At 42.4% G+C, this 13616-nt stretch overlaps 1 protein-coding gene across 9 annotated transcripts in view; it reads right to left on the bottom strand.

Annotated features, from left to right (window-relative positions):
* Nucleotides 1–13616, bottom strand: part of SETX (senataxin) — a 185346-nt gene that overhangs the window by 38432 nt on the left and 133298 nt on the right. For all 9 annotated transcript variants that reach the window (XR_015062741.1, XR_015062740.1, XR_015062753.1 and 6 more), the window contains 6 exons: nt 11861–12016; nt 11398–11572; nt 10833–10931; nt 4129–4229; nt 2332–2385; nt 39–179 (listed from right to left, as the gene is read on the bottom strand). Coding sequence is in view for 2 of the 9 variants with exons in the window: in XM_085899765.1 (XP_085755891.1) it covers nt 39–179; nt 2332–2385; nt 4129–4229; nt 10833–10931; nt 11398–11572; nt 11861–12016 (726 nt within the window). In the remaining 7 variants the exon portion in view is untranslated. The remainder of the gene's footprint in view (nt 1–38; nt 180–2331; nt 2386–4128; nt 4230–10832; nt 10932–11397; nt 11573–11860; nt 12017–13616) is intronic.

Below are 13616 nucleotides of genomic sequence, written 5' to 3'. Positions count from 1 at the left end.
GAAGCATGGAGTTGAATGAAGAATGGTGTAAACCTCACCTCATCCACAATGATACAGCTGAAACCAGAGAATCGGACTGCATCCTTTAATTGGACACAGCAACTAGAGTTAAGAGTAGAAAAGACGATGTGGGCTTGGGAAATCACACTGCGCTGTACTTCTTGGTGCTTACGCTGATGCTGAAGATGGGGAGAAGTGTGTCGGAGTTAGGTGAAGGGAGAAAAATGAATCTCCAAGTTGCCTCATCTGTTTTGAGGTCTGTGAGCGATTCTGGTGATGGGCATTTCAAGCAAGAAAAACTGACAAGTCTCCAGCTGATCACAAGACAAACAACTCGATAACAGCCTCGTTCACGCTGACCCAACCTTTCCCTGCTATGCACCAAACTGCTTTAAGATGTGACCAAGCAGAACTTTCCCTGCATGTTTGCTCAAAATTATCGTGTTTAGAGCATGGAAATGGTGTTTCAGATGTTGTGGATTCAAATCCCGTGGAAGGCAGCAGTATTAAGGGATCAAATTCTCAGGTTCTGCAACACAAGCTGCTCTCACGATATCAACACGCCGCTATCGGATTGTCGGTAAAAACCAAGCTGGCTCACCAACCTTCAGGAAGGAGGTTAAGCTGCCTGCCCTGCCAGGTTTGGTCAACACATGATGGGAGTCCACACTTTGTGGTCAACTCTTCAGTCGTTCAAGGAAACATTAAATGCAAACTATAACCTTGCCTATAGAACTAGTATCGCTGATATTTACAGACATATAAACAAATAAACAATGACCACCACAACTACTGCAACACAGGCACTGTTTTTTTTTCCAATAAAATATGTTAACATGGATTTGAAGCTTCATGATATGCATATGATATTGTTGTGGAAATGACTTCTAGTGGTTAAAGACATTTGATACAGCATAAATATTTCCTTAGTGAATGTTCAGCATAAGCATTAAGTAATTAAATGTGATCTTGGATATGCGTTGTTATTATGTCTAGATGGACAATATCCACCTCCGTTATTGTCCGCATCTAAAAACCACCATCCCTTCTGAACTTTCATTTAACGTGTAAACCGTTTGAATATGTCTTAAATGTTTCTTTTTAGCACTCGTCAGACCACAAAGCTCAAATTCGGGCGAGAAAGCGGTGCCCAAGTGACAAGTGACGGATGGGCGGTCCCTCACCCATCAAGTGGAGCGTGGACCAATGGTGAGAGAGAGGGGTGAGGCGCGATGCATCATAGATGACGTGCGTGCACGAGGTGATAAAATGGCGTAGGGTTGGGAGGACGGCAGCAGATTCCGGGACCGATCGCTGCAAGAGGGTGCGCAAATCTGCAGAGCTGCTGAGCAACGCCACGCCTCCACCCAGCCAGCCACATCTCCTCCCTCGAGTCCCACGTCGTGCTCCTATATGCAGGAGGTATCTGCCACGGTGCTATCCTGCATCCTACCATGCGGCATAGCTCTGGTATTTCAGTCTTGTTGGCCTCTAATGTCCATCTCTTGTGGCGCAAATTATTAGGCCTGAAGGACAGTTACCTCCGCCACCAAAGGTGGACGGAGGTTATGTTTTCACCCCTGTTTGTCTGTCTCTGAGCAGGACATCTCCAAAAGCTATGGACGGATTCGCACGAAACTTGGTGGACAGGTTCGGCATGCAACAATGACAAATCGATTAGATTTTGGTGAAGATGTGGATCTGGATACTAGAATGTTTAAAGCAATTCTTCACCATTGAGAGATCGGGCCAAAAACGATATGTAGCATGAAATCTCAAAAAGTTATGGATGGTTTCGGATGAAACTTGACGGGCGAGTTGGGTCCGGTGACAAGAACAAGCCGATTAGATTTTGGTCAAGGTCTGCATGCAGAACCGGCCTATCAGTGGGATACAAAACGTAAACTATTCAGCCTGGCAGAGGTATGCATTCTTGCCGTTCGTTCGTGGACGTGTACGTGAGGTCATGTGTGGAGGGATTTGTCATTGATTTATTCCGTGCTGTTATTGCTTCTTGTAAGTTACCTCCTTGTGTCTGACAATGTTGCGTCTTTGGAAGAAAACCACAACTGGAACAAATAAACGAGCTCAAAACAATCACAGTGCGTGGCTGGTTTCAGGCATTCAGACTTACAAATGGATGCTCAGCGTTACTGTTAACAAGAGAAAGATTAAGAAAATGAGAAAACAAAATGAAAATCGCCGAAGCAGATTAACCGAAGAGGGAAATGATGCAGGAGAATTTAAAACAACGAAAGCTTCTGACTGAAGGCAAAGCTGTCAAATAAAAACAATCTGCACACCAAACAAGCAAAAGTGAACACTGCTCACCTCCTTCAAATCACGCTGAATTGACTCACGTTTCATCATCAACGCGTTCTTTGGCTGCAAAACAAGCATTTGACTTCATGGCTGTATATACATCATGTATGAAATAACGACAGCATTTATACTCCCTCCTCACCCTCTTATATCTCCTCCCAACCTCCTTAACTTGCCCCTTCAAACTTGCCTCTATTCTTTCTCACCCATAAATTCCTCGATTTCCTTCGTTTTCTTTATTTTTACAATTCAGGCCTCAAAAGGCAGGTGTGCTCAGGGAAACTACCCAGTCAATTCCTTAACAAGAAAGCTGCTTTGGCAACACCAACGCCTTCATAGAGAAGGTCATGGTAACAATGTTTTTGGAAATGCAATATCAGCTACCAGATTTTGAGAGGTACATTGATGGGATATTCCATCACTGCTCACATTAACGGATCCGCAAGTTCTTTCAAATTTTGCTGTCACTTTTGTTGGGCCATAAGTGGCTGAGAAAACAGCTCAGACAATACCATCAGACTTGAACAAAGTAAGTACACCTGGACTTTAGTTCCACAAAAACTGCTTTGTACATATCGAGGCCCAAAGGATTCCTGCTCATTGCATCGTGGGATGATGCATTGCACAGAGCACCGCACGAATGAAAAGCTTGCAAAGAGCTGCTCTTCCAAAGGCCTTCCATAAAATGGAATGGTCAACTGCAACAAACTAGTATTTGCCTGACACCCAAACTAATGCCTAAATTATTTTGCCACATAATGGAGGTTTGAACCTCAGTTATGTCCAAATTAATTGCATGGTTATTTTTTTTTTCTCCCTTGAGGTTATTTTCAATGGAATGCCAAAGAGAAGCACGGGGTTGGTGTTGTCCAAAGTCTTCTACTTCATGACAACTTTTCCCTGGCACTGTTGATTTGCAGATTGCTTGAATGGTTCAAATTCTGCTGATTGAGGTGCTCACTCTCTGCCGGCCGAATACCATTGTTTGTTGGAATTAGGTTACCTCTTTCCGTTGCGAGATGATCCTCTGAAACCGAGTAATAAGATTGTTGCCTATCGTGTCGATTGATAACATCGATGGGAAAGTAAATCAGATGTACTTCGCTCAGATCTATCCATCCATCCTGGTAGCCTCTGCATCTTCCAACATGATTTGCTTGACAGAAACTATTACCATGATGGATGGTTTGCACTTTGACAGGTTGAGCAGTTATCCTGGTAAGAACGGTGCAATATTCACAACTCCCTTCTGGAAAGCATCAGCCCCTCCCCGATACCTTCCCCTCCTGGCCCCATGGAATACTTCTGCATGTTTCTCTTTCTGTAACAACCTCTTGTTCCTGTATGTGGTGTACCATTCACCCCACCCTACCCTACCCTACCAACCCCATTGCGATGACTCCATCATGAGCTTTCTTCAAGCACAGACTTTCTCTGCTGTTCTTGCACAGAGATCTTTTTTTTTTTTTTAAACCTGTGGAGACTTAAATAGCCACCATGAGAGTTGGTCGAGAGTCAATCCTCCAGATAAAATCCACAATACTGCAGGTAAGACCTTATGTTAAAACAGTCGCCCTGAATCTGTTTTGTTTCCTGCTCATCTGTCCAAATGAGTTCCCTTACAAGAAACTTCAATTCAGGAAAAGGACATTCAGCCCATTGAGCCTGCACAATGCACAATGGTTTCCAACTTATGGTTTCCAGCCTGGGGGAGGTATGTGCTCCACTGAGTGCCATTGTAGTTTTACTCAGATTTTTTTGCAATATTACTCAGGCATTTTATTCATCGGAGATCATTATTCAGACCTTTTCGTGCAGAGGCAGAGGTTGCCTCATAAATAAGGCTTCAATTTGCTTGTCCACCAATGACAGTTGAGCTTGCATGTGCTGCACATTTTTCGAATTCCCTGCAAAAGAAATATTTTTAACGAGAGTTAGCCACCCATTGTCAAAAAAAGGTCTTTGTTGCCATTACTGCCGCAATGAATACGTCTTCACAGATCAGATGCACAAACAAGTAAAGCAGCATTTGAACTGTTTGTTCAGTAATCTTAATTGCCTCCATCAAAAGTTCACTCCAGCCACACGTATGCGACCCCATGTCACTACTTGAACAGTTACCGCCACATAAATAGACACATCATACCAGTAAAAGGAGGACGTCTGTGATTGTAAATAAAATTAAAATAAAATATAATAAAATAAAGGCAAATAACAGCTGTACAACATTTGGACCGTTTCCACTGCATGTACAAATGTTAGCATTTTAAAGCTTCTCAAAATCAATTTTTGCTTTCTCTGGAACTGACTTTGCATTTTCAAAAAGATGAATTTTTAAAAACAGGAACTCAATGCAAACATGATGAAATGGAAAATTAAATCTCAAGCTAAAATAAACAAAGAAACAAATGAAAAAAAAAAAAAAAATCACTCACAGAGCGACACTTGGCAAAACAACAAAGTAGAATGGCACTCGGTAGAGCCATGACTTCAACGAGGCTGATCAGATTACGTTTTGTATCCAACTGATAGGCTGGATCTGAACCAAAATCGCTCGCTTTAATCACCTAAACAACTTATCCAACGAAAGTTTTGTCGTAACTCATCCACAACCTTTTGAGATATCATGATATGCAGTGCCTATAGAAAGTGTACACCCCCTTTCAAATTTTTCACCTTTTGTTACCCTTATATAGCCTGGAATTAAATAACATTAAATCAGACTTTTTCCCACCTTCATTTACACAATCGTAACCCACAACTTCCACAAATTTCAGAAAATCAATAAAAATACAAAACTAGAATACCTTGGTTGGATAAATGTCCACCCCACTTATAATAGCAATTGCAAATTAGCTCAGGTGTAACCAATCACCTTCAAAATAACACACCAAGTTAATTGGCCTCCACCTGTGTTAAATTGGATTCTGATTATTTCAGAATAAAATGATCTGTTCCTGTAGGTTTGTTTCCTCTGCTGGCTAGTGCATTTCACAGCAAAGACTCAACCATGAGCACGAAGGAGCTTTCAAAAGACTTCCGCGATAAAGTTGTGGAAAGGCTCAGATCAGGGGATGGGTTTAAAAATGTTTCAAAGGCATTGAATATCCCTTGGAGCACAATGAAGATGATCATTAAGAAGTGGAAGGTGCATGGTACCACCAAGACCCTCCTTATATCAGGCTGTCCCTCCAAACTGGATGACCCAGCAAGGAGACTTTTTTATGTTTAAGGCTACAGGCACGGACTAAATAGTCCTCATCGAGGCCAAGCCTTAAATAAAAGAACTGCATAGAGAAGTAAGAAAAGAGAGAATAAAGTGAGGAGGGAAAATGAGTGAGTAAGAAAAATGTATGATGAAAGTATAAGATGTTTGTTCGCGGGGAAGAGAGATTAAAGATAGCCCGGTCGCTATAGTTTGAGTGTGACAGATAGTAAGACCAGAAATCTTGAGACGGAGAGTGTAAGATGGTTCCGGGCACCACTTGAACGCTCCCAAGTCAAAACGGTAGTAACCACCCTGGGCGGTTCGTGTTTACAATCTACTACCTAAAGTACACACCTAAAGACTGCTCAAATAGGCCACCAAGAGGCCAATGGCAACTTGGAAAGAGCTACATGCCTTTATGGCAAAGACTGGTCACTGTGTGCATGTGAAAAACATCCCAAGCACTCCACAAGTGTGGCCTGTATGGTTTGGTGGCAAGAAGGAAGCCATTACTCAAGAAATCCCACCTTGAGTCCTGTTTGAGGTAACCAAAAACCACTCTGGTGATTCTCAAGCCATGTGGCAAAAAGTTTTGTTGTCTGAAGAAACCAAAATGGAACTTTTTGGCCGAAATGCAAAACGTTACGTTTGGCGCAAACCCAACGCATCGACCAAAGAACACCATCCCTACTGTGAAACATGGTAGTGGCAGTATCATGTTATGGGGATGTTTCTCATCAGCAGGACTGGGGCACCTGTCAGGATAGAAGGGAAATGAATGGAGCAAAATACAGAAAAATCTCAGAGGAAAATCAGCTGCCCTCTGCAAGAAAGCTGAAATTGAGACAGAAGTTCACCTTTCATCATGACAATGACCCAAAGCACACATCGAACAAAAAGATAAATGTCCTTGAGTGGTCAAGTCAGAACTGCAACCTAAATCCAATCAAAAATCTGTGGCATGACTTGAAGATTGCTGTCCATCAACGCTTCCCACACAACTTGATTGAGCTTGAACAGTTTTGTGCAGAAGAATTTTAAATATTGCCCAGTCAAGGTGTGCAAAGTTGGTAGAGACCTATCCAAACAGACTCACAGCTGTAATTGTTGTCAAAGGTGCTTCCACCAAGTATTAACTCAGGGGGTGGACACTTATCCAACCAAGATATTCTAGTTTTATATTTTAAATTAGTTTTCCCAAATTTGTAGAATTTGTTTTTCACGTGGAAGTTGTGAGTTACGATTGTGTAAATAAAGGTGTAAAAAGTCTGATTTAATGCAATTTAATTCCAGGCTATAAGGCAACAAAAAGGTAAAATTTTTGAAAGGGGTTGTCAGCTTTCTATAGGCACTTCACATACATACATAAATACCTTTATGGTATACATACATAAAAAATACTTGGCAATTAATTCATCTATTTTTGCCAAGAAACAGACAAGACAGAATGACATATGATGAAAATTTTCAATTTTGTTGTGGTCTGATGTCTTTTATAGATTCCAGGGACCAGGGAAGCCTTGAGGATCCCATCCAAAATATCTTTCTCTCATATAAGATACTCAATCTCAGTGCTCTTTAGTTGGAGGAAAGTATTTTAATGTGGAAGGGGCCGGAGGAATCCAGAGATAGATTGTGCGAAGAAATTTAGAGTAGTATGGACCGTGTGATTGAGTAGGGTAGATTTACTCTTGTATTCGGGATCTGTCAGGGGTAAGTCGCACACAATATGTGCACTGAGGGGCAGTGATTGTAAAAGATAGAGCAGAATAGGGTATCATTATATTGTGTAAAACCTTCTGTACAGGCAAGACCAGGTGGAGGACTTGTGGCACAAAAGGCACCTGGCACAGAAAGGCATTAAATAGAACGTTTGCCCAGAGGACTGCAGGCCAGGGTGGCATAGTGAGCTGTGGAGTCCTGGAGAGGGGTGGAACACTCTTGCGAGGGGCCGCCAGGTGGGTGGGATGGCCCAGATTATGGCACGTCCATGGACAGTGGGCGGCAATGAATGGGACTCGCCGCTTGCTGGGAAGGCGGTCCGAGAGGTGATAAAGGCTGCGTCTGCAGATGCAGGTGACAGATGCCAATTCGTTTTGGAGGATATAGCCGCTCTCTGCTTGAGTGCCCTGGAGGAAGAGAGGACACAAGCCTTGGCAGCCTCACAGGTCAGTGGAGCCGCCTCCCCCTCGTTCCTGGCCTCATCACCATATCTCCTCGCACCATCGTCCTACGACACACCAGCTTTCAGCAAAGACCAGATCGTGCCTGCCTCGAGTCCCTGCCTTCCCCCTTTGTTAACATTTTGAATCTGGTATTTTGGCGTCATACTTGAGAATAGTTTTTCTTGTACCTAAGATCGGGTTTTCCTTCCTTCCATCCCAAGCTGTGTTTGTCAACTGCCTGGTTTGTGCTGTTAGTTAGGCAATGTCCTGTCAATCATTTTCCCCCTTATCAATGGAAATAAACATTTTAATTTTAAGAGACGTTTTCCCGCCTTCCTGCCTTCCCATGTGAGATCAACTGCCAAAATTGGTTTATCTATTGGGTGATCCTTGGGGGAATGTAAATGGTTAAGAACACAGTATAAACCAGAACAGCACTCGGTGGAGTGCATACCTCCACCAGGCTGAACAGTTCACACTTTGTATCCCACTGATCGGCTGGATATGCGTCCAGACCTAAACCAAAATCTAATCAGCATATTCTTGTCAACGAGCCAACTCATCCACCTAGTTTTGTAATAACTTGTCCACAATTTTTTGACAAACCATGCCATTTGACAAACCATTTGACAAACAGTATATGGTTTTTGGCCCCGTCTCTCAATGGTGAAGAATCATTTTGACGAGGACAAATTGATGTGATTTTGGTGAAGATCGAAATCTGGATACAATGTTTTTTTTAAGTTTCACACACTGAACCTGCCACCAAATTTCGTCTGAATCCGTTCATAACATTTTAAAATATCCCGCTCACAGCAGACAAACAGACAAGAGTGAAAACATAACTTCTCTCAACTTTTGGTGTGGTAATGAAGAAAACAACGAGAATTGGAAGACCATTTGGTAATTCACGGACGTCTTTGGACCTCCGGCTCAGAGAGCTTGTGTTAGCTGGGCGCCTGATGTGAAAATATATTTATTTTATTTCAATCCTGCACTCAAAGCTTTTGACATTGCTTGCATATATTGTTACATTTGTGGGAGGGTTAGCTATTACCATACAACAGATAGGAATGTATAGTGTAGCATGGTCCGTGTGCGAGTAGATAACCATCTCAATGTACAAGTAGGGCAACATCAGCTTAAGCATTGTCTTGTTTGCCTGTACACCATGCAGGGGATGGTGGTGGCAATAAATAGTGAGCCATTATGGCTAAGGAAATAGTGTGTAAAAACCCCAATGTTAAGCTCTGCCAGGGGTGCAAGGAGGCTTGGCACGAAAGAGGTGGCGGGTGGGGGGTGGGGGGTGGAGCGATGATTACCTCCAGAGGGGGCGGAGCGGTGGATCGCCTGGGAGGGACGGAGTGCCACCCCGAGAGGGGGGCAGAGTGACAGATGCCTCCCAAAAAGAGGTGGAGCGTGGCTGAGAGGAAGGAGAGGGAGGAACAAAATCGGCAGTTGGGGGAGAGAGAACGTTTGAGGCAGTTGGCGAGACAGGATTTGAAAAGAGTTGAGAGAGCCAGCGTTGGGAATGGCTGAGGAGAAGGCAGATAAGTCTGGGAACGTGACTGGGAGTTGTTGGCATGAGCGAGAGTGAGAGGAGAGCTTTCTTTGAGGGGGTCATCCTGCCTGCCTCTGGCTCTGTTCGTCACCCAAAAGCCTGTGTGATCCTCCTGCCAATACTGTCGTCCTGTGATCATCTGGACGCCTCATCGTTTGCTCGCTTCCTCATCCCTCATCATCCGGCCGTCCCACTGCCAAAAACAAAAGCTGTGTCCCCCCCGGTTTTTGTCCCCTCCCAGTCTGTGACAGAGTCCGGAGGGTGGCGCCTCGTTCTTTAGATTTATTCTACCCAATTGTACATAATTATTTATTCATTATCGATTCAGTATTTTCCTTTTCTTCCGCAACACAACTCGCCGTCGTCTCCTCTGTCTCAATTAAATCCTCCCAGGTTTTTATTATTATTGATTGTGGTTCGGGAAATAAACCCGTTGGGTTCAAAAGCTTAAGTTTCCTCATGTCTCTCCTAACGACCCACATGCGCGCTGCCACTATCAATTCAGAACGCCTCAGAAGGCTGCTCGGGACATCGTGTGACTTCGACCTCCCGCCACGATGAGCTCGGAGTTGGTTGGGCCGTCGATGCGACAATATTTCATACGATACGTTTAACGGAACTCTGGCAAATCAGAATATTGTCAATCGTTGTTTTTGAAATGCAGTACAATATTCATTTTATTAAAAGAGAGAGAAAAAAATTCTTGAATAATATTAAAAGGTTAAAAAAAAAACAAAAAAAAACAGTTGAATCTTTCGTTTCATTAAAAAAAAAGAAACGATTTCTGTGGGCATGGTTTTATATGAGGGTCGATACAAATGGAAAATGCTTCTTTGGGGGATCATGGTGAAAAATGCCTTGTAATACACCACCTACGTGTATGAGGCCAAAGACGTATGAAATATGCACAAAGGCAAGGGGTCAGGGAGGGAATGATTGTTGGATCATAGTCATGATGGTCGGTTGTAATCACAATTATTGATTTTCATGTCACTTTACCCCCTTTCTAAAATTTGGATGACAGAACGTTTGAAAAGGAGAAACTAAATGGATTCCGCAGGAACAGTATCGGGTGAATCGTGGTACAAAAATGTGTACTTCATACAGTTTGGTATGTGGAGGGGGGGGAGCGACATGGGTTAAAATGCACGACCATTTTGCAGACGTAGTATGTGGATGGCTCCTTATGTAAATACAATCAGTCATGATAATTTTCAAATAAGTGCATTACTTCTGAGTCAGAACAATCACAGAAATCCATCCTCTGACATCCTATCAATTCTGTCTTAATTATAGTGTGATAACGTTTAAAAAAAAAAAAAAAAAAAAAAAAAAAAAAAAAACAAGGTAAATATATAACATAGATTGTCACATCTGTCCATCTCTCAAGTAAGATATTGTGAGATTGTGATTTATTTTCATCGTTATATTTATGCATCACGAAGAAGATAATTGATGGAGGATCATTTATGAGCACAATTAGGCTATTCACAATCACTTGTGTGTGGCAATTCCAACACCTGCTTGTATATTAATAATAGTCTAAACAAATAATGATAATAAACACTTCACGCACTTATGCGGTCCGCCAATGACTTCACACTGAACTGTGTAACCTTCGTGTTGATGTTTTTGTCGGAGCCCAAGCGCACTATATTGATGTCTCCACAGTTTCCTGAAGCAAGAAGAACGGTATATCGGTGTCATATTCAAGGTAAATGCCAAAAGATTTTGTGAAAAGAAAACAAACGATTTCTAAAAAGAAGTTTTCACTTTGTCATGAAGGGGTATTTCGTGTAGATCGGTGACAATTTTTTTTTTTAATTGATATACACCATCCTTGCACTCAAAAACCAACAAAACATCAAGCAGTGCATCATCAGCAGAAATTATGATGCACAAAGGTGAGGGTCGGGGAGGTATCGCCTTTACAGGCTTCTATTAACTCAGCCACATAGACATCTGCACAGGTTGTGACGACGAGCCACATACAATCCAATGTGTCAAGGTCAGATGCGTTTTCATTGGCTTTTATCAATATCGGTTTCGAGTCCTGATGTCAGGTTAGTCCACATTTAAGATCAAGTCTTCAATCAATTGTTCAAACCCTTCCCCTTATGCTCAGCTCCTTTACATCATACCCTTGGGGCTGTTTTTCTGCCGAACTTGCGCTTTAAATGTCACAATGATCTTCATCATGAGCTCATCCACAGCTCCATTGGATGGGGCGCAAATTAGCACACGTCGTTCGAGTCTTTCATTATTAATACCAGCTGCTCCTGGCATCAATATGCCTCTTTCAAGCCCATTATTCACCTGTGGACAGTCAATATGTACACAAGAAATGTAATGGGGGTGGGGAAGGAGGGGAATAAATGATTGGATATTTTGCTGAACACAAGTATTTTAAACAGCAAATGTAGAACAAAGACATTTCTTGAAATAAAAAAAAAATTAAAATGCGAAGTTGTGTTGACAATTTCAGAACAAAGATTTAACAAATGAAAAGTCAAAAGTAAAAACATTGTCTTCATGTGGAGGGTCAACATATACCAATAAATATACATATGGTTAAATAAACAAAATGGAATGAGCGAAACTTACAGCAGACAGAAGTGTCTGCAAAAGACCGACGATAGTTTTCGACTTTCCGGTGCCTGGTGGTCCTTCGAGCAAACAGATTTTTGGCACGCGAGGCTGCGGGACGATCATCGTGAAAGCAGACTGGATGGCTTTGCTCTGGCTCTCATTGAACTGCTCCTGGGGTGTGTCCACAACAATAGTTATCCATCCAAAAGTCTCGCCTCGACCATCCACCTCAAAATTAAGTCGACCTCTTATTTACCTCGTCACCGAAGATGGACGGAGGTTATGCTTTCTCCTGTCTCTGAGCAGGATGTATCAAAAAGTATTGAATGGGTTTTGACAAAACTTGATGGATAGGTTGGGTGTGTGACAAGGACGAATTGATTCGATTTTGCTGAAGATCCGAATCCGGATTAGGATACGAGATTTACTTAATGGCCTCCACCACCGATGGTGAAGGAGGTTATGTTTTCACCCCCTTTCTGTCTGTCTGTTTGCATGCTTGATCTGGATGAGATAATTTTTTCAGCGATTCCTCACCATTGAGAGACGGGGCCAAAATCGATATATAGCACGGTATTTCAAAAAGTTGTGGACGAGTTCTGACAAAACTTGGTGGAGGAGTTGGGTAGGTGATGAGAACAAGTCGATTAGATTTTGGTTCAGGACCGGATGCAGATCTGGCCTTTCAAAGGGATACAAAATGCAAACTGTTCAGCCTGGCGGAGGCACGCGCTCGACTGGGTGCCGTAACTGGATCCGGATTCAGATCTTCACCAAAATCTAAACAATTCGTCCTTGGCCCACACACACCCTGTCCACCAAGTTTTGTCTGAATCCGTCCTTAACTTTTTGAGAAATCTTGCTCACAGGAAAAAAAAAAAAGGCAGACAGAAAAACAAACAGACAGGGGTGAAAACATAACCTCCTTCCACCTTTGGTGGCAGAGGTAATAAATGATAAGAATAATAATAAAAACTAGAACTGCCACTTTATAACTGCTGGCAGTGATGACCGGGTACCCAGTCCGTCCGCCTTTGACACAACTGACACAACGTGAGACTTAAATCATAGTCGCAAAGTTTCGCATTTATCGGATAAGCGGTGCCAGAGAAAACATTATTTAATGGTGATACAAACACAGGCCTGCTTCGAGACGGCGCGGAACAGACGAGTTACGAACCGGGCAGCACAAAGCGTTCAATTTCCTTATTACTGGCGACCAGATTCAAATAATTAAATAATTCTGGCTGCCAAACCACACGGCCGATCAGGTTGAAATTTTAAACTTTTGTTTCCCATGTAGCCTAAATTATAAATATGAAGTTTCGCATATAGAGAAGTAGTGGTTCCAGAGTAAACATGAATTAATATTTATCCTTCAATCTAAGATGGCGGCCAAACCATGTGACTTGTGACCTCATAATTTTTACCATGTATGCAGATATCATGGAGGATGACAGACGCAAATTTTCGCTTCGATAGGTTAAGCAGTTCCAGAGAAAACATTATTTACTATTTTTCTTAAATTCAACATGGCTGCCAAACCATGTGACCTATCAATTAGAAATTACCAAACTTGTATTCCCTACTCATGTGCAATAGGGGTGTGAAGTTTCCCCTTGATCAGATCAGGTGTTCTGGAGAAGAAGATGTTTGAAGGTTTTAAGGTAAATTCAAGATGGCTGCCAAACCATGTGACCAATCAAGAACAAATTAACAAACTTGAGAAAGGACCTCATGGGGAATATATGTGTGAAGATTCGGCTTAATC

This window comes from Eptatretus burgeri, chromosome 1, assembly GCF_056783735.1.
Source record: "Eptatretus burgeri isolate ZD-2024b chromosome 1, Ebu_testis_v1, whole genome shotgun sequence".
Lineage (NCBI taxonomy): Eukaryota > Metazoa > Chordata > Myxini > Myxiniformes > Myxinidae > Eptatretus > Eptatretus burgeri.
This window is presented reverse-complemented; position numbering and strand designations above follow the sequence as displayed.